This window comes from Lepisosteus platostomus, chromosome 3, assembly GCF_059453375.1.
Source record: "Lepisosteus platostomus isolate fLepPlt1 chromosome 3, fLepPlt1.hap1, whole genome shotgun sequence".
In the NCBI taxonomy this organism is placed as follows: domain Eukaryota; kingdom Metazoa; phylum Chordata; class Actinopteri; order Semionotiformes; family Lepisosteidae; genus Lepisosteus; species Lepisosteus platostomus.
The window spans coordinates 22,961,482-22,987,001 of NC_142613.1; the positions used below are offsets into that span (position 1 = coordinate 22,961,482).

General features: G+C 34.6%; 2 protein-coding genes across 9 annotated transcripts in view; one reads left to right on the top strand and one right to left on the bottom strand.

The window, feature by feature from the left end:
• LOC148674651 (runt-related transcription factor 2-like) overlaps positions 1–25,520 on the bottom strand; it is a 99,889-nt gene that overhangs the window by 67,527 nt on the left and 6,842 nt on the right. The window lies entirely within an intron of this gene.
• Positions 1–25,520, top strand: part of supt3h (SPT3 homolog, SAGA and STAGA complex component) — a 230,806-nt gene that overhangs the window by 7,411 nt on the left and 197,875 nt on the right. For all 5 annotated transcript variants that reach the window (XM_088624993.1, XM_088624991.1, XM_088624997.1 and 2 more), the window contains one exon: positions 8,735–8,838. In XM_088624993.1, coding sequence (XP_088481119.1) covers positions 8,735–8,838 — 104 coding nt within the window. The remainder of the gene's footprint in view (positions 1–8,734; positions 8,839–25,520) is intronic.

Genomic DNA, 25,520 nt, shown 5'->3' on the forward strand with positions numbered 1-25,520 from the left:
ACACTCGTGCTTTGCAATTGAATTAACGAAGAATTCTGCATTGTGATTTAAGAAATCCAACAAGCGGACAAGTAAATCCTGGCATAGTTCAGTTTTAATTTACTTGAACCAATTAACATGTAAAGTTGATGGTAAAATGCATGCACAAACAATGGAAGATGTTGATCTTCAGCTTGTGGTTTTATATGATGGCTAGATTTAAAAAAATAAACATGTCAGTTAAGCATGTGTCTGGAGGTATTGCAATTGTATCTTAAAAAGCAAATTATTTTTTTGTTGGCATATCAATAAAAAAGACTGACTTTTTTCTGTCAAATCTAATATAGCAACATGCAATGTATGAGGAAAACCTGAATGGGGTTAAGGACAGTTAGGCATAGGAGTTTGGGTTATCCTGTGGTGGTGAATATAACTCTTCAAGCACATCATTGTTTTTCCATTGATTTAATTTATATATCCTCCTTATACTTGCATGTCTAATTTAAATTATTAGTGAATCTCAGAAGAAAGTCTAAGAATGGATTTAGTATTTGACAGGAAACATAGGCCTTTAGGTTTATGATGGTGCATTAGTAAAAGATTACTGACATTTTGCAAATGGGGATTAAAATCCTAGACACTTACAAAAAGATAGTTTGGAAAACATTATGAAAAGTCAGAATAATAGAAATGAGATTTAATGTATCGTATTTGCTGTTTTAAATATGAGCACTGCCATTGAGGAGACAGAACAAGGTCATCTTGTGCAAAAGGTCTTTGCTTTGGTCATGCTAAATACCTTCCCCCATGATTGTTTCGAGAAGATAAAGATTTGTTTGACATGTTTCATCCAGTAATAAAGACGACAAAAGCATAGAAGGGTCATTTTAATATGTGTTTCCTCTGTTTCATTTTAAAGCACCCTGCCTCCTTTCTCTTTTATTTGTTTTCCGAAGCAATTCATCAACATTTCTGACTGCAGGAAAAAAAAAGATTTTGCATGATTTCATATCATATGCAAAGAAAAAGGTGGGGAAATGAAGTGTGAGCCATGCGCCGTGCTTGACCTGAGGATGTGGGATTGAAACAAAATTTCTACAAGGCAATGACTCGTATTTGCCACTTCATTATAGGAATGAAAAAGAAGGGAGATTGGGTTACATGTCATTTTGTGCCTCTCTGAACACCAGTATGTTTTTGATTTCCTTTAAAATTCTGAAGATCGACTATAAAATTATGGGGCTGATAGATTGGAATAATTGTAATTAACACTGTAAATAAATCCATATTGAAACAGCATGTCACATCGCTGTAAAAACTGTGGCTTTTTATGTGTGTGGAGCTAGAATGAAATGTTTTCCATATTAAAAATGTTTATCTCAGTTGTTAATAATTTTTTTTATTTCATGTAATTTCCAGAGCACTAGAGATTCTGTATCTATCCTGGAAGGTTCTTTGTCTGCTCAATGTGAAAGGCCTTCATTTGAGCATATGTTGACCTTTTTAATATTTCCATATAGTTTTAAGTCACAAGGAATGCAGACTTTTTAAAATATAGTTTAAGATTAGATAAACAAACATGCTAAGTGGTTCAACTCCTGCTTCCTAGGTTTCTTGGCCAAGACTAAATTTGTAAAATTGACTAGGCGTCTGTAGAAAGAAAAAAAATCAGAAGTAAGGCAACATAAAAGTCAATTTAATTATAGAAAAACTGCAATAAATGGAAAGAGCTGCCTTATTCTGCACATTCAAGCGAAGTACTGTATTAAACCTTTGCATGTTGAAGTAATCTGGAGCCATTCTGCACATCTGAATTCATTTTACCAAGTATGGCGACCATCTGCATTGCAATTCAAAGCAAAACTGCAGCACGTTAACCCATGGGGGAAGATTACAGTAGGATTTGAATTTTATGTTAACTGTATTTATTGGAGAAAATTGACTGGAGAGTGCTTCTGCTTTTGAAACACTTTTTTTGTTTTGTTTAATGTCCGGAAGAAAGGAAATAGAACATTCACATGGCTCTACTTTGATCTATTAAAGAAGTTAATTTTTAAACCATCAAAAAAAATGTGGGCTGGGGAAGTAATTATTGAAAAGAGCCTTCTGAATTATTGTCTCCTCATTTCAAGAAAAATTGCTGTGCACCTGTGTGATTTGATAGATAATTTGGTTTGCTCTATCAAGATAGTGGTTTAAGCATTAGGTAAAAGTGAGCCTGCTGCTGGGAAACAGGTAGCACTGTTTACACGTGACCAGCAGGGGATGGAAATGTCAATAGATTATATTTTTCAAATGTAAATTTTTCTACATAGCTCAAAGAATGTGTACATTTTAAATGTTTCTCTGTATAAATGACAGCATACCTGTCCTCACTGTTAAATCAAGTTGTTTACATGAAACGCCTTACTTGTACAGTAAGAAAAACCTGAGAAGCACTAAACAAAGATATAATTGAATTGGCTACATTACTCTGTGAATACTCTATGAATTGGCTACATTACTCTGCTCTCCTCCCCACTAATAGCTGATGTGTGGTGAGCGTTCTGGCGCACTATGGCTGCCGTCGCATCATCCAGGTGGATGCTGCACATTGGTGGCGGTGGAGGGGAGTCCCCATTACCTGTAAAGCGCTTTGAGTAGAGTGTCCAGAAAAGCGCTATATAAGTGTAAGCAATTATTATCATTATTATTTTAATTGAAACCAAAAGTATTTTTAAGTTATCGGGAAGCCTTATGTACTCCCAGATAAACTGATGGGGTCAAAAAAGACCATATTTTGGGAAGTTTTCTTTTCAGCAAATTAATGTGAGGGAAACTGATTTTTAGTTATTCACCTGTAATGCTTTTGTGTATCAACAAGAGATAGAAATAAGAAACATGGCATAATTCTAAGATCAAATTATGGTTTCTTATGTTATTAGCTTTAAAGAAGTAGCTTATGTTGTCTTCTTTTTGTCATCTATTGTCCTACTTGTTTTCATATAGAGTATACAGTATGTAAATATAATTCAGATACTGTACATGTGAGGTCAAAGCCTCTGTTTTTGTGCTAAAAGCCTTTAACAATATTTTACTTCATCTTCACAGATCACTTTTGTGAGAGTTGAAAAGATATTCTGTGAAAGAATAATTTATTATGGTATATAATAGTCAGAGCTGAAAAAGCAAAAAGAATTCTCATAGAACACATTAAATATATTATCCCTGTGAGAAGTAAAGCTGTTTGAAGGTTATCAATGAAGTGCAGTTTTATGTTAACCATTCAAATGCAGACACATGGAATGAAAACATGTCATGGCTATCAAAGTAATTTGGATCAATAGTTGAATCGTAGGATCCGGTAGGCTTCATTAAAAATACTCAATAAAAGGTAGGCATAAAAAACAAAAGACAAAACCGAAACTTTCATTAATATGCAATACAATGAAAAATAGCTAAAATTTCCAAGTTAAAATAAAAGCGCCTACATTTTGAGAAATAATAGTAATAATAATACATTAAATTGGCAAAACAAATAAAATAGAACTTAAGATTGAAATGCTTCCAAGATGCTAACTTTACAATTCTTTATTAAAAGAAGTTCAAAAGAGAGTTTATTTTTCTGGTTTCCTCTTATATATTGATCTAGCACTTGGTAATTCGATAATTCTTCCCATTTAGAACTCTGAATGTAGTAAAATCAGAATCAGACCTGTGGCAACATTATTATTTGTATAATAAACTGTGGCATACCAAAAAAAAAACAATAAAAACTATCCAGACAAAATCGCATTTACAGTTACTGGGCTGGATATTTGATCAGGTGTGGATGTTTTGTTTTATAGTAAAAAACATTTTGAAGTAATTATACTTTATAGGGTGATACAATTTGGTTGAATTGCAATGTTTTAAATAACTTCTATTTAATAGCAGTTAGGCATACATAGTATAAGATTCACAGAAAGCATTTTAATTTGAAAAATTAAATTGAATTTACTTCTCTCTTATCCAATACTTAACAATGTCATAAAAGCACACATGATTTTCTGAAAAACTGGTTTCCAGTGCTATAAATTTCTTAATTATTGTGATACTTAGTATTCGGTATTTACTAAATAACAAAATAAAGCATGAGATTCATGAAATTAAATAGAGTTAATGTAAATAATGTAGAGTAATTTCAGGACTGACCAGGCAGCATATATGTGATATAGAGTGTCTGGCAAAAGTATTGAGACCCTTCCTATGATGTTTCCATCCATCTACATTCTAACTGCCTCTTCTAATTCAGAGTTGCGCTTGGAGAGCGACGAGCACAAGGCAGGGTACAGCTAGGACGGCACACCAGTCCATCGCAGGGAAGAAACACAGACCCACTTACACCTAGGGCCAGTTTTCACAGAAGCCTAACAGTATGTTACTGGACTGTGGGAGGAAACCCACACAAACACGGGGAGGACATACAAACTCCACACAGATAGCACTCCAGACCTGGAATTGAACCAACTATAGCATCACCATATCACCCCTGTCATGTCTTATTTTGTGAAATTACAAAATGATACAGACGCATTTTTATAACTTTAAATTGTATTCAAAACCTGAATGATCTATCTGCACAATCTGAAGATTTCTAAGGGTAAGGCAAGTAAATGTCAGCATAATCTAAAGCAAAAAAAGCAACAAATGTGTTGATTGCTTAAATATTCAGAACTGTGAACTTGATATTTGGTGGAAGCACCTTTAGCACCAAGCAGGTCATTTTAGGTCAGTCTTTTACGAACTTTGTACACAGGCTTTGCAAAATTTTTGTTCATCCTTCTTGGCAGATTTGCTCAAACTCTCTCAGTTTGCTTGAGAATATTCTGGACAGCAGTTTTTGAGTCTTTCCATAGATTCTCAATAGGGTTCAAGGTAGGACTTTGAAAGGTCACTCAAGCACATTTACTTCTTTCTTAGTGTACCTTTGCATTTGTGCTTTAGATCGTTATCCTACTGAAGGTGATTTTTTGTCACAACATTAAGTTTCCTCAGGTATTTGCCTGTATGTTTCTTAATCCTAAAAGGTTTTCCATTCCCTGCTGTGGAGAAGCACGCACATACAGTAGCATGATTATCCCACAACTTTGCTTGACAAGTAGAGGTGGTGTTGACTAGGATATGTGCTGTGTTGGGTTTGCACCAAAAGTTAAATGTGGCATTTAGACCCAAACATTCCACGTTTATCCATAGCACACTTTTAGCAGGATCATTCAGGTGTCAAACTTTATGCCATACAGGCTAGTTTTGTGAAGTACTCTGGAAGGTATTGACTGATGGCAGATTTTCTCTCATCTCAGCCATTGAACGCTTTAGCTCTATGAAAGTTGTCTTTGGACTCACAGTGATATCCCTCACCATTTCCCTCCTTGCCCAGCTGCTTAGTTTGGAGGAGCAGCCTGATCTAGACAGTGTCTTGGTATGTTTTCCACTACTTGATGATTGAGTAGACTGTACTCATAGGGATGTTCAGAGACTTAAATAGTTTTTTGTACCCTTCTCCTGATCTGCGGTTTTCTCTTTTTGACTTTGTGTCTAACTTTGTCACAGCAAAGTTTTTTTCTTTGATATTATATTTTTTCTTGTATTTTTTTCATTCAGTGTATAGCATGTAGTAGCTTGTGTATACAACATTGGTACTTCAGTGTCATAACTGCAAGCTTTAAAGCAACAAAATCTGTGAAAGGGTCTGAATTCTTTTGTAAGTCATGGTACATTCATGTTAATAACATATACTTTTAAGAATTTCTGAGAATAAAATAAGCCAGAAGTAAAAATAGAATAACACTGGGCAGGACCGCTATTATGCACTTAAATTCATTGTTAGAGACTCTTACTTATTATGACTTTAGCAATTTTCAAATGCTTCCCAAATGTCTAGAGAAATTAGAGTTAGTCAGGTATTTCAGAGAAAGGACTGTGTGCTTTCTCTTCTGGTAAAGTAATAACCTGAGGTGCGATTGAGGAGAAGTTACTGACTTCTATGTTTGGCGAGAACTGTATGACTGTTTTCCCTGAGCTGCAGTGGTGGTGGTAAGGTATTGTACTGTGGTCTTCTCAGGCAATTAAGATTTTAAGATCAAATAACATTTACTCCTGTGACAAGTGAATTATAGAGTTTAAAATATTCATTCATTAAAGTTAAATAAAACATTTTCTAAAAAATCCAATGTGTAAAAAATGAAATCTAAAAATATTGGGCATCTCTCAATTTATGCATTTTAAAAATGGCTAATTTTGTAATTTGTGATTTGATGCACTTTCACTGTTGAATCTTTAATTAGGCAATTATTGATCTTATATAATTTTGATTGGTCTGAGTAACCTGTATTGAAAAAGATTAGTATGCTGTTACTGTTACTGCAGCAAGAAAGAATATTTTTCTGGTTCACTGATACGTTATACTGTATATAGTATATAATATAGTAATTGTATGATGCACATTCAATACTATCATTCATGTCAGTTTTGTCTTTCTTTTATTTACCTGCCAAAAACAAAACAAAACTTAGGAGAACTACAAAAGTAGTAACTAAAAGTAGCTATTGATAGCTAAAAGCCACCTAGCACATGGCAAAGGAACAGATGGAAAAGAGAATTTCTGAGTTGTCTGTGTACCAGGAGACACTGCGTTTAGTTGTTTTTCTTCTCTTTAACTGTTGGTTGGAATAACCTGAATAAGTCTTGATGTTTGCCAGAGCCCCAAAAGCTATATTTATAGATATACTTTTAAAAAGATTTTTCTCACAATTAAGAAATATATTTTATCAATACAGAAAGAAAGTAAATCGGTTTGTGTCTAAGAACATTTAAACTTTTCATACGACATTGTGCTTCTTGATCTCCGAAGTAGAAAGGCTCAATAAGTACTTAAGATAATGTGTAATATGTTTTTGTATTTTCCAGTGTAACTTTAAAGTAAAAGTACAGATGCAGATCCCATTATACTAAAGATAATTTTGATCTATACATTTTAATACTCGGAGTATTGTCTTCTGAATGTAGACCCAGTCAGTGGTCGTGACTGATAATATATCTTGAATGAAGATTTGAGGCAAGTAAAGGAGAATTAAATGCTTTGAGTACAGTAATTATTACAAGAGGAAGGCTGTGTTTGTAAGCTATCATTTCTCAGAATTTATCCAGACATTTTGGTAAGATTACTTAGTGAATAGGAAAGTGATGATTTCCAATGTAGTTGTCATAGAAGAAAATACCTTTGTTACATTTGGTCAAAAAAAGATGATTGCTTTCTATTTATAGTACTATAGTTTTTATATAGTGTCTATACTTTTTCTTTATTAATACTTAGCATTTTTGTTACACTTGATTTTCTTTTTTCTAGTAAGGGGTTGTAGAAATATGCTAGCTGGGGTCATTAAGAACGAGGAAGTTACAAACTTGTACATATTAATTTGCTGAAATTTAAGAATTGTTTGAGTGTTACATGAACAGCAAATTCGTTGATCACACTTTGGAAAAAAAAGATTTCCTCCTTGAGTATGAAAGCTTGCTCTTTTAAACATCCAATACTGCTTACAGTTTTCCACTAAGTCAAGGTACGTAATCTTCAACATGTAAATATATAATTGTATAAAACAACTGAATGTAGTGTATGACTGAATGCACATCTGATAGAAGTCTGAATCGGACTTATGTCTCCTTACACTCATTACTTTAGGTAAGCCAATAAATTAATGACAATTCATTCTGTTTCTTCACTACACTGGCCCTAAGATAGCAGCTTTCATTATCAACCAGTTAATTTCAATTTAGCTTATTTATTTCATCATGCACTGTGTATTCTGCTTTATTAGGATATCCTAAATGTTGGTTTGTAATCATATTATGTCAGCATTCTAATAAGTCATAAGAATTATGGGAAAGCTGAATAATAAACCTAAATGGTCCGCTTTCACAGTACAATCTTCATATGCAGAAAATAAGTGCCTTACTACATATCTTTTTATTTTGGAAAGAGGCCTGAATATTAAATACCTAGATACCTGATCAGAAAAAAATTCTATACAATTTCATCCTCAAATTAAAAAAGAATCACTCCAAATCAATATCAGGAGACTATGGAGATTAAAACAGCCATGTATTGTTTCAGGGCTGCATTCATTTCACAAGTGAACTGGGTGGATTGATGGAAATTTTGTAATTCTGTATCTATTTTTGGGATGGAGATGAAAGGCAGATCCCAGCATTATGTGCCAAGAGTGAGCAAAAGAGACTTGATGCAGTGGTTTACCTAAATAACGAGTTCAGTAAGCATCGGAAAAAATGCTCCTTATTTTTCTTTGGGAACGAGTAGTTCACAAATCTCAGATTTTGCAAGGAAATATTGGAAATTGCCTACTTCACAACTAAAAAGTTATTTTCCCTGCTCTCTCCCTGGTCTTGTACGTACTAGTACAAGTATAATTTTACATGTACAGAAAAGAGAAGTTGTAAATAGTTTTCATTATAAGGTATATAGTTTATTGTTAAACCTTAGTGCAATATAGAATACACCACCTTCTTGGTCTTCTATCATTGACACTTGATAAATTCTAAAGTGGTAGATCATTTTTCCAGTGTGATCTGCTTTTGGTATCATTCATCATTTCAAGAAACGCTGCATGTGAAAACCACATTTTCCTTGTGAAGTGGTTCTCCTAATTACGGTTGTTTAGATAGATGCACTTCTTTCCAGTTGAGCCACATTTGATCATTGCAACTTTTCTAACAGATGAGCAGCAGTGCACCCAGCCCCATGTCAGGCAGTGCTTCTTCAAATGCCGGAAGAGGATCTGGAAAATCGACCAGCTTTGTTCCTGAATTACAAAGCATGATGTAAGTAACAGTTTTAATGCTTATGTTTTCCACAAAGGATTTTAGAATTAAAAACCTTAAAAACACTGACATGTTTCTGACGCCTGATGCTACTGATGCGGCAGGAGTCAAGGACAGGAAAATCTCCTGGATTTCTCCATTCGGCTATTGCTCGTTAGTGTTTACGCTCGTGTCAGCAGCGATTGTGAGTGATCAGTGGTGCAAAGCTGGTGGTCTTTTTTCCAACAGGAGGCAATATTCTGGCCACATCAGAAGGGAAAAGTTCACACACAATCCCACGTGCCATATGCTGTCAGTATATTTAAAACTCACTGCTGGTTCAAAGATATGAAACCACTGATCTGAATTCTGGGCCGTGTGTTGAGCCAGTGGGAGAGCAAACACCAGGCTTTATGAATGAAAGCTGTATAAAACTCTGTTGTGCCTTTTCATTCTACAGTGCAACCCTTAAGGCGTTTTGGTGCTCTGTGCACAAATCAGTGGCGGAACCATTTAAGTACAGACATAACCCTCTGTAGAACATTTTTTTCAAATGAGTTATGGGCAATAGAGATTTTTGTTTATTTTAGTCTCTTGCCACACACTGGATAACAAAACAACCAGAATGACTTGGTTTTATGCAATTATGAAAACTTAAACCTCACTTGTTGGTGTACGCTGAAAAACCAGGTTCAACCATGTAAATTTATCACAGCTGCAATTATTTAGGGAATGTCGATTTGCTCAATAGCTTGTAAGGAACAGATACAGTTCCGTTTCTATTTACCATATTTGTGTACAGGAAAATTTAAGTCCTTAGCAATGAATGATCTCATCTCAGATCAAATCTGATACTGTGAAAGACAGTTTTGATATATTTAGAAACAGATTGATACGGAGGTGTTTAAATTTGCCATCCCTGCCCGCTATAAAGTATCTTAGGTATAGTATACTATATCCTATAATACATGCCTATAGTATTCATTCATAGTGATCGGCGTGGTACTGTGTATGTTTATGATCGGCATGTTGAACTCTTCTGTGTTGAAGGGTAGAAAATATTTTGGCTGGCCTTTCAGTTTTAAGCTGTATCTTACACCTGTGACTCAGATAATATAAAATGCCAGGCCTGTGAATGTGCAGTGACGGTGTTTTCAACATGAGCTGATATAGTCCACTGCAGTTACATCATCTTGTAAGGGAAAAAAACGTGGTGTCTGTAAATGTCAGCATTGCTTCTGGAAACCCAGACAGTGACTTACAGCAATCTGCTATATTGCATTGTCAAGCAATTTTTTTAAGCAGCACCGCTTGCCTTGATTAATTACACACTTCTCTATGGAAAAGAAGGTAGTAACAAAATAACTTCACCATGTCCAGCATATGTAAAATTCTAAAAAAAACATTTAGCTTTATATTATTGAGGTTATCTTAAAAATATTTTTTGAGCAAATCCTGTTATATTTTAATGGTAACCTGTTACAAAAACCTATGATGCACAAATGTTTTTCTTCCACAACATGATTAATTTGAGCTGTATGCTTTTTTAAAGAAGGGATTATGTAATTTGTTGCTGCCCAAACACTTTTGCTACAAAGTTACAGATTTTCCTTTGCTGAAGAGAAAACTGCATAAACTTAAGACTCTGGCTAGGACTCAGTTTCATAGTCCTATATTTTGCAAGGCACTTAATTATAGCTTTATGTTAGGAACGTTTTGATGGAGTCTAAGAGCAGTCCAATTTAAAAGATTAGTTTCCACCCTTGGCAAGCTACATCTAGTTCAAAATGATGATACAAAGAAATCATATTCCTTACTTCATCCAAAAGGCTCTTAGCATCTCTGAGACTCCAAATCTACTAAGGATTTGATCTAAGCACATAATTATTGTTTTTCATTAACTTGTTCGTGACATCAGTAGTGACAGGAATGGCGCCTTTATCTATTTGTGCCAAGGTAGCAGTAATTGGAATAAAGACCTGGCAAAACCATTTCCTAGCAAATGGCTAACATCTGATATCAATGATACGGACAGTACAGCTACAGCTTGGTTATGAAAGAGACAAGAATGGGGGTGACAACAATTAAAGTACAGCAGATAACCGTTTCTTTGAAAAATATAAATGCAACAGTTAAATTGGTAGAGCGCATGCTATTGATGAATTCCACTTTTTTGCATGACAGATCTGACTGGAAACTGAAGGAAAATGTAAAAATAATTTCCTCTCTTTTCTTACTGCCATGACTGTCTGCCGCCTTCTGCCTTCATGGAGGTCCCTAATTGAGATCACTTGTACTTATAAATGGCAGGAAGTTCTGTGGCTCATGGGAGGAAAAAATAGAACAGTAATATATGCCTAAAATGAAAAAGGCTACTGTTTGACTTCCAAAAAGTTGCCAAGAGTTTTTTTTCATACACTTCATTCCTATTGTTTATCAATTTTGGCAAATGTTACCTGTTGTCACAGAAGGACACCTATATCTTCAGACTTTTATGAAGATATGATTCTGTAGAATATATTCATAGGAGCGCTCAACAAAATGGCCCTCAGGGTTTCACACTGAATCCTTTGTGTGCTAATTATTCAACATTTTAACTGTGAGTGCAGTAATGTAGACAAGGTTGGTTTTTTAAAGCCTTGATTCAGCATCATTACTCCTAGTGTTGAGCAAAGAAGATGATCTGCAGCTCTAGGATATTTATAAAGACTTTTTGCACTCCTGTATCACTGAATCTGACAACATTAATAAAATCTCAGAATCTAGATTATAATGTATGTGAATAATTCCCTATTCCTTTAACAACCCTGGTTGTTGTGCAAAGAGGTTACATCTCAATAGTCATTTTCATATGAGCAGATAGTATCAAAAAAGCAATAGGTTGATCTCACTTTTTTTTTATCTGACACAAAATATTACAGAAACAGAATTTTACAGAGGTTTTTCCTAATAGATCAGGCTCTGAACATTATCCTTTTTTTAATCTGTTTACACACCTACAGGGCTGCGCCGCACCAGTACAGAACGTCTTAGGTGGTAGTGTGTGGCAAAACTAAAAAATGGAGGTGGAATTTCTGCAAAGGTATATCTGTCTATGGCAAACTGACTGCAGTTCATTTACTGTATCATATTTGTAGTTTGCCTGCTCCTGACTCTGAAGATTAATTAAGGAAAACTGAGACAAAAGCTATTCAAGTACAGAAAAGGGTTATTGATTGCCCGTGTCATCTTCGGAGTGAAATCATCGAAAAGTTGGCAGGCTTCTGCAGGCCACACACAATCGCACATGGCAAAAAAAACACAGTGAAGTGTAACTGGTGTGTGACAGCCAGGGTCGGTTTTCAATCTGAAAACATCTACAAAGGCTGGTCATTTAATACAGTGTACATTTACAAATGCAGAGGAAAAAAAAAAGAGAGCAGCTTTTGAATGTGTTCCCAAAACTCCTGATATGTAATATTCAAGTATGCACTGAAAAGTGCTTATGTTGGAAGGAGGTCTCGGCAGAAACACTCCACTCCACACACAAGGTGCTAAAGATAATACAGACACTTTGACACGTCCAACATTCCACTTTACACTTTTCCTTCCTCAGTGTATTTGACTAGCCTACATCCTTTTTCAAAACTGCTTGTCCAACTGAAAAATATTTATAGTACATCTGTCAGACAAGCGGCTCTCTTGTAGAGAAGACCGTATGGGAGTTATTTATGATGTGAGTTAAACTAATATCGGATTTATTGAGGCAGAAATTTGCCAGTTTCATTTTTTATATGTTAGATAGTTTTATAGCTGATACTATATGTGTAGTATAACCTCAGCAGGCAGGTACCACATAACTCGTGAGAAGGTTACAACATTCTTTGTTTCTATAAACCCTTTGCATGGTTTGAATAAAAGTAATGTATAATTTATTGGGGTGAAAAATATGAAACCTCAAACTCATTATTTCTTGCACTAAATGTCAGTACATATGCACAAGTTAATTAGAGTTTGCACAAAATAGGATAGTCAGTAGAATTTACAGTATTCTGTATATTTGTTGCAATATTGGGCAATATTCCCAATTTATTGAACTTGAATCGTAACTATGATGTATTTTTCTCAAAATTTGTGTACCTCCTGTATTAGATAATAGCACTGAACAATATAAAGCACGTGTCAGTTTCACCATTTCTTGAATCTACAAGCAGCTGCTTAAGGAGAGTTCAGTTTTTCACTAGTTTGTAGTCAGTATATTATTGGTTCAGATATGAGTTAGCTGTTGGAAGAGTAGAGCCATTCTACAGATCTAATGTGGAGAGATCTAAATGGTACAGTTCGGTGAAGAGACAGTAGATGGAAATTGAGTCAGGACGGCAGAAATCTAAAGTAAACTAGGCTCTTGAAGATTGTACAGTACATGTGTAATCACAAGGAATGGAAAAAAAAAACTGTTTTAAAAAGGGCTGTTTTTATCTTTCATTTCATCCAATCCAGGAAAAATACTTCAACATTTTTTAAAATATATTTTTTTTATCATTTTACATGGCCTTATTATAATAGTAGTGAAGTGGGATCATTCATTGGCATTTAAATCCCTACTGATCTAACTAAACAGCAGCCTTTATTACAATGGTGGAATTTCAAGAGTAATTATTGCAACTTTGAAAACTGATGTGGTAAACTGACTTATTTTTATTTTCTCATTTTGATTGTAGGTATATTCACTCTTTTGGAAATACAGTAATAATATTTCTAATCAGTCACTTTCACATTGGTAATATTGTCACATTAGTGTGTCAATATTTTTTTTTCAAAAGTGTATTCTGGAAATGAATTTAGTGGTCTCTTAAATTAACTGATTCCCATTATTAAAATACATAATTATTTCTTTTTTTCCAGCATGCAATTTTTGGCACAAAAGTTATTTTTTAATATGAGCTTTGGCAATATTTATTTGTGGCTGGCTGTTAATGCTATGGAATGAGTATGTCCAGGCATAGCTCACACAAGCATGTTTGTGGGTAAAAATTAACCACATTTCTTTTTTTTTCTTTTTTGTACCTCTCCTCCAAGAAATACATGTTAAATCCAAGGCCTTTGTGGAATTTAAGTCATTCAAAGCATGCTTTACACTTAAAGAATTCAAGCCACAATTACATGAATAATCAAACCTTTCAGCAAATGATTCAGTATTAATCCTTTTCATGTTAAGATTTACTTATTAATATGGACTTGCTTTTTTACTTTTTGGCTTAAAAGCCCCAGCGGTGCATATATTTCCCTTACAGAAAACAAACATAATTAAAGGGATTGTTTTGATTCACATGGGTCTTTTATGTTTTTGGCACCAAGAATGTAAATCCTGCCTATGTATCAAAAGCTTTATCAAATAAATACCCCAACAAGGAAAAACACTTAACATTTTCTATATATACACACCACAAATTTAAAAAGCTTCACTGAAAAACATTTCAGATTCTCTTATTTTAAATCTAATCAGTGTCAATCTGAGTCTGCAACATCAGATTTTCTTCTGTAATATCCTCAGGCTTCTTATACAATTTGTCTTTCATACATTCAGTGACGTGACCATTTTCTTGAAAGCAGATGTTTGGGAGATGGCTATCTGCATATAACATTTTTTAAATAAAATGGTTTTATTCTTGAAACCATTAAGATATGTTTAAAGAGACAATGAAACTTCACCCTCAGTTTTTCAGCATAAATTCATTTATTAGTGCTCTGTGCATGTAACTATGTGACTTAACATTTCTCTGCAAAGTGAGATAAGCCCTTTGGCAGTTTTTATTAAGACGGCAATCTTGTTGAGTACACATGGTGGAAACAGGTTTGTTCTATATTACAGTAAAATAAGGTTGTACTTGGGAGTTCCCAAATAATTCACTTATTCACTAATATCACAATAAATTCATAACTTTTCACTTATGTCAATAAATGTGTTTTGTGCTCCTCTGTGAATGTGCTGCAGAATAATCAGAAATTAATAATTGATTTTAGCTGTAGAGCCCTTTTAGAGTCAGAAATGAAGTGAAATCAGTCTAGTTTGTTTTTGTTGTGCTTTATAAATCTTTAAAACACATTAGGAGTTTGGTATACATTCAAAAATGTTTATGGTTTATGGTTATGGTGTGTTTTTAACTTTTATCCTTTTGTATCATCTTTAAAATGCCTAATTTGTGAAGTTTTTAATTTCTGCTGCATGATGTTTAAATGTTAAATATCAGTAATATTGTGCAGTAATATTTACCATACCTATTTAGTGTTTAAGACTTGGAACTTTTTCCATCGAATGATATGCAACCAAAAGACAAAGTCATATGCCGAGAGTAGTTTTATCACCTCCGTTTTAGTCTATATGTTATGATGTCTGCTTTCTGCATTACATAGTTCTTTCTTCTCTTTGTATTAAAGGAAGTACAGTCTGAGTCTGAGTGATTTTAATACTGTGTGAGGAAAACAACTTGACAGCTAAAGGTGAAAAGTGCTATGTCTGCTTCAGAATAGAGTATGTGTACTGTGCAATATGTTTGAGAAACCAGTTATAAGCTGGGGATTTTGGCAGTAATAAGTACTGTCTTTTGATCTTCGAAAACATTTGGTCATTAATTTGATTTGTTTATTTCTGTTGGCCTCCCATAAATCAAGTACATGCCCATCAATGCTTTCAACAATCAGCAGAAAACTAGCCTCCAATCTGTGTGTGACAAAGGATCTTACAGCAAAATCTTTATTTGTTTTGTAAATTACATGGTTTCTGAGCCTGTGTGAAGTATACAGAGGTGTAGAATGAAATGTGATGAATGCAAGGCATTTTTACTCATGGGTGTTATTAGCTCGACTTTTTGCAGAAGAAGGCTGCTCTATATCAGAGTTCTTCACCTTCAAAGAGCAGTGGGTTAATGTTCTGGACTCAGACTAGAGGGTTGTGGGTTCAAATCCCAGATAATGCTATTGCTGTACCCCTTCACTGAAGGTACTTCACTGAAATGGCTCCAGTTAAAACCCTACTGTATAAGCTCCCTACTGGGCGGAGCGGTGGCTCTGTGGCTAAGGATCTGCGCCTGTGACCGGAAGGTTGCCGGTTCAAATCCCGCGGCCGGCAGAGGAATCCTACTCCGTTGGGCCCCTGAGCAAGGCCCTTAACCCCAACTGCTCCAGGGGCGCCGTACAATGGCAGACCCTGCGCTCTGACCCCAAGCTTCTCTCCCTGTCTCTGTGTCTGTGTCTCCCTGGAGAAAAAAGCTGGGGTATGCGAAAAGACGCATTCCTAATGCAAGAAATTGTATAGGCTAATAAAGAAACATTAACATTACATTAACATTACATTAACATTACTCCAGTTCGATGCTAACAAATTTGTTCTCAGTTGACTTGACTGGTTAAAAAAAAAATACATAAAAATAAAGTATTTGAGGTTAAATTAAAAAATGGTGGTGAAAAAGCACGATTTATAGTATTTAATCCTGTGCAAAGGAAGTCTTAAGGTTCTCAGTTGTATTTGGTAAAAATCACCTTGCTGTTATAGTAGTTGTACTTCATTTACTCAGCTTACCTACACTTGCAGCCCAATATTCAACAAGGACTTTTACCAGCTGCTTTGGTTTCTTAAGCTTATAAATCTGTAAATGTTTGTAAAGTAACCAAATATGCTTTTGTGTATCCAACCTTCTTACATTAAACTGTATTGGCTTCTTGCTTAAATTAAACTCTTATTAAAAGCCTTGATAATTACCTTTTTACTTCTAAAAATAAGAATTTTCAGTGAAAGAAAATTAAAATGTTGAAAAGACCGTAAAAGAGAACTGAAAGTAAAATAGCAAGGTCCTAAAACATTCTAAAAAGTAACTATAGATATTCAAAATAAAATGCAAATGTATTCTCAAAAGCACAATCTTTTCAAACCTTCAGACTCTATGCTGGAGAAATTCTGCACAACCAAAATTCATGTCACATTAGTCCTCAAAAACAAAGTTGACAAAAACCAACAGAAACGGGTGGTTGGACTGTTCCATCTTTGTGTTTGATGTGAGGAGCCCTATAAATAACAGTATACGAAAGGCAGAGTAGTCAGCGGTAGTGAAAATATATTGATAAGTGAAAGCCATTCACAACGATGATCTAACTCAGTCAGAGGACCAGCAGTGACGTATGCTTTTGTATATTTTTGCAAAGTGATTATATATTCTTAGATAGAGAAGTGGTAGTGATGGAAGGGCTGATGTAAGTTTCCCATCACTTGGCATTAGAGTATCTGGTTTTCCTTTGTTTGAAGGGAATGCCAGAAAACTCTCAGTAAATAGCCTTCTGCTTCAGTTCAGCTTTATTTAGACACCTACTCATTCACAGACACTTCATGTTCCACGCAATGAATATGAGCTGCATTACAAAGCAGATGACAGTGCTGGGATGTAGAATATGTATTTGTCTGCCTTCTTTTAATACAGATGACATGCTACTGGTCCAAAGCATGATATAAATGTAGTTAATTCAAAGAACTAATTTATTCTTTTTACACTGGAAACAGTCCTGTGAATGCCGAGGGAATGTTTTACTATAACGAACCTTTTTTCTCAGTTTTGGCATTGGGAAAACTCTGGTTTCAAATCCCTTTCTTAAAACTGTTAGTCATATTTTTATGATTAAAAGTAAAAGCTAGTAAGAAAACAGCATATATCAGAAGTACTGATCTGTCATTCTTTACATATACTGTAAGTTGACATAACCATTTTTAAAATATATTTTTCTCTCTCCAGCAAAGATATTTCTTTAAGATTTCATTGGTATTTCATATGTCATTAGGAAAAAAAAGATATTAAATAAACAGTGTTAAATTTCAAACCTGTTGACACATAACTAAATGCATTAAGCATTTTTAAAACCAAGCCAGACTATCACTTAAATATAGCACAGATATATTTGCTTTTGTGGTCTGCCAGAGGTGTGACCAGTTGTGCTAATAGGGGCCTGACAGGATGTACAGTAGGGTAGAGCCAGCTCTTCCATTTTAGAGTAATAGTTATATATACCTTTATTTAATGCAGGACAGAGAAATTTCTGTTAACACATTGGCATTCCTCATATAGAGGTATTGGGTATACATGTTTATTGTAGTGTACTTTGTTTACAAACCACATCTTTCCTTTTTTAATTTGTTTGGTACATTTGTAAAGATTTGATACCCTAAAATAGTTGTTTTGTGTCCACGTATTTATGTTTTCATTTTTTAGATTGTGTATGTCCCTTGTGCGTTTTTTTTTGCTTCCTGAACCTCAGCCTGAATTAACCGTGACTATGCAAAATGTCTCAAGCAGTGCTTTGGCAGTATAGTTACTCTCAGATGAAGTGACAAGTGTGACGGAAATATCCTTGTCACCCAACAAGCATATGAAACATCCTGGATACTGCATGAAAATTAAAGCCTGTATTCAATATAAATCTAATGTACAGAACTTCCTTCCTTCCACGCTGCATTTTTTTTAACTTCATGATAAATTCTTCTTAAGTTTGTGTATATACTTGAGGTTAAATATCAATAAATATTGGCATAAGATTATTCTGTTTTTAATCAACATGCATGGTCTTTCTAAAACAATTTTAGATTCATCGCTAACCCCTGAAAATACTTGTTTCAGCTTCTGGTGTTAATTTTTGGCAACTCTCATTGCCTTTCCTGTAGAATTTAAGTCTAATCCTCGAACTCATCCTTTGACGCTACCTGCTGTAACAGTGAACAGCAGACCTGTTCTTGTAAAAATTGTGTTTTTTTTAGTTCAGAAAATGAAATGAAAGAAAAAGCACCTTTCAGTTCTCCAAAACATCACGTTTAGTAAGACACACAGGCTGTATACAGATAGGGGTGAACACATAACTTTCGATGAAAGCAGCCTATTTTGACACTGACGCTTTCACTTTAAGGGTTTAAAAATAATAATTATACAAATGAAAAACACACAAAGTGTAGTTACGTAAATGCAACTAAATATAATGTCAATTATAGGTGTAAATGAATTATTAAAGTTTCTGTGGTTGGGAAAAAAGAAGAAACATACATTTGCATAACACTAAGTGCTCATGACATCACATTTGCTAAACTCATTAAGAGTAATTATCAGAGTTCAATACTTGCAGAGGAATTTGCTATGTCTTGATTCCATGCCCCTTGGGTATGTTTTGCTTCTGAGTAATTTCAGCTACTGTCTTTATGGCCTTGACTTTTTTTTTATTTTAAGGGCCCCCTGATTGTTTTTTGGAGAGTTCAGTTAGGACAAGTCACATTGGAAACAAACAGGAATAATGATCTGGCTCATGGACTTTCTGGTTAACCAAACTGTAATTTGGGGACTGAAAAGAGCCTCTCAGCGCTATCGAGTATTTGTTTACCAGAGATTTGAACTGAAACATTTTTTGCTGAGACTGCATGGCCCATAGCATACCCCAGTTAACCCTTACAAGCTCTTTTAATGCTTAAGTGCTTCAAGAAACTTACAGCATATGCTTTAGCGTAGGCTTGAAAGTGACTAATTTGTGTTTTTGTGTTTGTTTTGACAAGACCCCCCTTTTATTTTTCAGGTCTAAAATGCAAAATAGTTTTATTCATTATATAATTCTTTTTTATATTAATCTCTTAGTTACCCAATAAATCTTGTTCTGGATCATGGGAACTACTCAGTCACTGAATCTTTAATTCAAGCTAATTTGGCTGCACAAAGGAAGCTGATGCTCTGATGTCTTAGAGTTAAAATGATGAATATATGTTTGGAATTCAATTTTAAAATGCTATGTTGAAAACTTCATGTTATACCAAAGTGGGTGAATGAAAATCTTAAAAATATTTTGAATGTGTAAGTTTGTGTGGAACACTTTTCAAACAATAATACAAGACATGTCTTAACAGGAAAACATAGTGTCGGCAGATAAAGCCGCTTAAGATTTAGCATTATTATATGCCTTTAAACTCCGAAACTACACTTTCTCTGATGTAACACGGAAACAGTGAAGCAAAGCAATAAAGTTTGCGTAATTGGGATTGGATGCTGAGTGTCTGATCTTATTAAAAGTAATAGAATTACCGTTTTGTAAAAGTTCTTAAGCTTTCACATAAACCTTTTTTGCCGGTCAGTATAGGTATATGTGATAGACAAAAACCAGTGTGGCATAATTATTGAGGAATGGGCTGTTTAATAATTAATGAACATTTAAATCATTTAAATTGGAGAGATTGTAATAGTTTAAAATAAAGTTAAGAAAATCAGATTAGTTACAAAATGGGCTATACATTCAACCACAGGGTATGCTGTATTTGCAGCAATGCTTTCACTACTGTATTTAGTCATTGCATGACTTGTGTGTATTACTAGCATGTATACTAGAACTGAACTTTCTGAAAGTTGTAAAAGTGGTGAAACTAAGCTGATTTTATATTTAAAGGAAAAATGTTGTTTTATCAGTAGAAATGGTTTTATAATGAACCATAATGTATGAGCCTTGTTATGTGTTCTATATTTAATAATAATAATAATAATAATAATGCTTCTTTATTAGCCCTATACAGTTTCTTGCATTAGGAATTCGTCTTTTCGCATACCCCAGCTTTTCTCCATGGAGACACAGACACACAGACAGGGAGAGAAGCTTGGGGTCAGAGCGCAGGGTCTGCCATTGTACAGCGCCCCTGGAGCAGTTATGGTTAAGGGCCTTGCTCAGGGGCCCAACGGAGTACGATTCCTCTGCCGGCCATGGGTTTTGAACCGGCAACCTTCCAGTCACAGGTGCAGATCCTCAGCCACAGAGCCACCGCTCCGCCCATGAAAAATGTTGAAATACTTACATTTACTTTACTAACTTATCATAGTTTTTTTCCTGCGTTCAGAGATATTTCATTAGAAGAGCATTAACTAAACCTGTAACCCTTTGTGTTCTGTAGCATCCAGTCTCAGTCCCTGTGCAAGATTAGATGTTGTAGAAGAATGTAAATTATTTCTTTAAATATTTTTTTAAAATATATTATTTCTGTAAAGTAATGTGACTTGTGTTGTTGTTTGTAATATCAAATAATCCTAGAATGATCATAACTGATCAATAACTATTTTACTTTGATAAATATTAAATTAACATTAACAGTGAATTTGATATGAAAGCCCCTTCAGTCCCTTTGAAGTCTTTATTATTTTGAATTCTAAGATGCAGTATAAAGAGAAGTGACATTTATTCATAAGGAATTTTGCTTTTCATTTGTTGCCGTCTGATATTAAAGAGTTAAGAAAAGCCATGAATGTTGCAGGCTTTGTTAACGTCTGTTCTCGTATGCAGCATTTGTCAGCAAAATGATAGCTACATGTGCTTAAAAACCAGTAGTCAAAAACAAAGCCTTTATTGTCTGTTTTGTTTTTGTCTACGTTGTTTTTCACCCATTAAAGTTCAGCAGTTTATGAAGCTTTGTACAAACTTAGAAATAACGACCGGTGAATCATTGCCTTCACTTTGTTTTAACAAAAGCTTTTTAAGAGTCTTTCCTGGGTTTAGAAAACCTTACCATAATGAGAAAAGATTTAGCAGATAGTACCCATTTCCTTGGGGATGACCGCGTTATTAATTCAGAATCATTTATTCAGTGTTTTCAAAGTTTTTGAGTTGCAATGAACGGCTGTCCTATTTCCGTGAGAATGATTCAGAATCAATTCCAGTTAAAAACAATGAGAGATCTGAAAGTCTTTTATTCACACTTTAAAGACTCCACATTGAAATGAGATGCTGATTGCTAAACAGTAACTATAGCACCTTCATGTGTCCTGTGAGTCAACACCATTGTTTGTCAAGAAGAACAAAGCCTTTGAAGACAGATATTTAGTTTAGTATTTTTGTTTTGGAATTGGAATTATGCCTTTTTAGTACAGCAAATCCCAGAAGAAAGAACTAAAATGCATGTCAGCATGTCTCTGCTTTCCCATGACTTTCTTCAGAAAACAATACAAAGCTACTACCCCCTAAAATAAGGATTTACTTGAGTTTAAAAAAAAACTCGACAAGTCTCAAGCTTCCGTTATAAAGTTTTAATTTTTTCCAGCTAACCTTTATTTAAAAACTGAAAAAGCTTGATAACAACCATAGATTTTTTTTTGCATTGATTGTTCTCAGCTCTTGGGACTTGTGCTGTCTACCACACTTAATGAGCGTTTTGATGTACCACAGACAGATTACATACCAGAGGGTAACACCTAACTCTTTATGATATTGTACAGTGAAATACTTAACACTCAACCAACACAAAAGTACAGAGGATATTTATCACAAATGCTTAACATTCTTTTGGTTGTAATGTTCTTCGACATTGACAGAGTGGTGCAAAGTTAGCATATCCGGACAATTCTACAAACTAAAGGTAGGATAGGGGTGCTGCTGTGGTTTTCTCCTGCATCCCAAATTCTGCTATTGTCACTATAATGTTGTTAGAGCTTAGTGAGTAGCACAGAAGGAATTCTGTCTACTGGAGGAGCAGCTTTATGGCTCTGGGTGATAACAAGACACAAAGATTACTCACTCTGCATTCCCCCGAAGACATTTAATGAGAACAGACAAAATATACCAATCCACTTCAAAGCTTAAGCCTCATAATAATGCCAGTACACACTCTTGCTCTTTTTCCTACCTATTTTATTTCACCCTTTTTTGTCTTGAAAGCTTTTGTATTTATGAGCTTCACACAGGTGCTGGTCTCTGATTCAGCACTGTGTAATGACGAAGAAATGTTACCACGTCTGTTACTTGCCTTTTGTTTAAAGCAAAGCGTAAAAGAATAGTATATAACCGCCTACACACTACCAGATGGATGCTGCCTGCATTACTCTGGTGCTCTGGGGGTTCTCATGTGTTGCACTTATATGTGGCTTAGTAGTGCAAACTGATCTGCTGTGCACACTCATCAGTGTGATCAAATTACTTTGAAAGGGTTACATGAAGTTTTGTCTTTAATGCCTGCTCATTCTCTAAGGTGAGCATTTGATATGTTGTATTGTAGTCCCTTATCTTGTAAATTCTATGCTTTTGTGATTCATACTGTTTTTTCATTAAGGCTAGATAATCACATTCAAGAGAACCAGAATAGGAGGTGATTCAAATGCATTTTTACACTCCCCTATGCTTGGTTCCTTGCACCGACTGCAGCGCTCATGCTTTTGTTTTTTGTACATGCGTAACCCCAGTTATGGGTAAAAGTTGTAAGTTGTGTAGTGATGACAAGCATCTGCTCTGCTATGGAAGATCACTAGGTGATGCTTCGTGTGCAGAGTATAGCACACGAGAATGAACTCATCATGGTTCACAGTGCACTTTAGTCTATAGCCCTTCTAGAAGAAAACAAGTTGTTGAGGCTTTTTCAATGACTGTACTGTATGTAACTTTAATGGGAAAATAGAACGCTTGATGTAACATGACAATTTAACTGTTGTTCAAGTGGAAGAAGTAGTGTTTTCATGTTTGGGTTTTAATGACTTTAAGTGTTCCCTTGGTAATGAAAACGTGAGTTGCAGTGCTGTAGTTTTCTGCCATAATGTGCCACAAATTGTAGAAGATCGATATTTCTTATAAATATTAGTGAAGGGACTCATATATTTATGTATGTGAGTGTGTGTTTCTGTTATGATTTAACCTTTGCCTCAGCGTTTATGTTACGCTATAACAAAATAATCACTGTGTTTAGTTTAATTAGATGTTTGGTGTGTTGGCAAAGTGTGCTGTGTGCTAAAATTATACACTTGGATTCTTGAAAACTGACCCATAGCTGTAAAACAGAATTTTCCAATGTCCTGCAAAGACTGCACTTGCTGTTTTCTTTTTGAAGGGCTTCGCTTTAGTAAGTAAGACAGACACACTGTTCTTTACATTTCCCTGGTGGTACAGTATCTGGGCAAGATTTTTGCGCTGATCCAGATTCACTGCTATTTTGATCATTTAAGAGACATTGTGTTGAAAGATCACTTTTGTTAATTTTGTTAAATATACTTTTTGGCACTGACAAGTGTGCCAGTAGCAAAAATAGCTCTCTTTGTGAAAAATGATTTTTACCTTATTTATGAATAAGAATTAAATTTATAATGAATAAATTATTCACTTGAAATATAAAAGTAACAGACATAATGGCGAGTATACAAAAATGTATTTGAAAAAGCACTATACATGCTGGGGAGAGAAATAATATTTACCAAGAGCCAAGTGGCATAAAGCATTGCTCAGAGAAATTAAAATTAAGTTTTAGAGCATTTTGTTCTGGAGGAAACTTCTTTCTTCACTCATCCAAAAGTTTCAAATGTTATGAAACAGTTGCATAGTTAGAACCTGAATATTTTCAAAGAAGCAGTGTTTTAGGAAATTCATTTTTTGGAATCTGAAAAGGTTAACAATAGACTAATCTGAGTAGGGAACTGCCATAGGAGCTGTATTTAACAGATTGCAGTCATCTTACTGGTACAGTAAATTCTTTAACCTGGAATTGTGTTCCTTTAACCACAATTTCTTAATACTTGGCAAAATCTGAAATCGAACTGTCTGCATGTGTTTCACATCTTTAAAGAAGGAAGAAGTCATCCTTGCACTGTTAAAATTATGTTCTGGAATGATTTGCAAGTGCTCTGTAAATTAAATGTGTGTGTATAAAGGCACATGTTTAAAATGTTTATCTGATAAATGTGCCATTTGATATACTGTATAAAACCCCATCTCAGCATGCACAATTTGGTTTAAAAATACAGAACTTTATTTTGCCTTCTTCTTACCTGATGACACAAGAATAATTCTTATGAATAAAACCATTTCAGATGCTAGTTGTACCATTTTTATACACTCGTTACTGAACTGTAACTGGAAAGACCTTTGGACCTTAAATTGACAAATTGTAGTGCAGTACACAGGCATTGTTGGGAGCCATAGACTCTTCTCATTCCTTTTTTTTTCTTATAACCCTTGTGTATATCATATTATAAATATTTTAAAGTAATGCCTCAGTCTAAGAATATTCAACATTCCTGAAAAGGTTAAATCAATAAGGGAAAAAGATTTGGCTCTTTTCCTATGCTGCACCAGAACAGGTAGTGCCTTGTTTAGGGTACCCCTCAGTTTCTGGATCAGTTCATTATGGTAGAATCAAAACAGCTAACAGGAGTCATAGCCCTTGCACTTCCACATAAAATATTTCTTCTAGAAAATGCTATTAGCCTGCAGAGCTTCACGCTAGAATTTCCTGAGATCCAAAACGTGACTAGGAGAGATTTTTGACAACCTATTCTCAGTATAACCACTGGTGGTTGTATATCCAGATTTTGTTTCAATAAGACCTGTTTGTTGCCTTCCAAAAGAAACAGCAAAAGAAAATAAAAAATGAACAAGGTAGGTTACTGTACTAAGATGTTGTAGTACAGGTTAAAATATATGTGCTTATTCTAACATACTCAAAACGTTTAAAATCTTTTCAGAAGTAAGTCATACATATCATTTTTTATACTTAGACTGGGGGTGGATTCATTTTTCAACAGTAGAGCTTCTTATGCAATGTTATGAAATAATTATGTGAAAGCCTGTTAGACAAAGAAGACTTCATTGTGTCTTAAATAAGCTTCATTCTTTCATGTCTGGAACAAAAGATTGTAAAATTTCAAAGGTATGGCATATTATATCCTTAGGTTGACTGTTTTAGTTTTTCTTACACT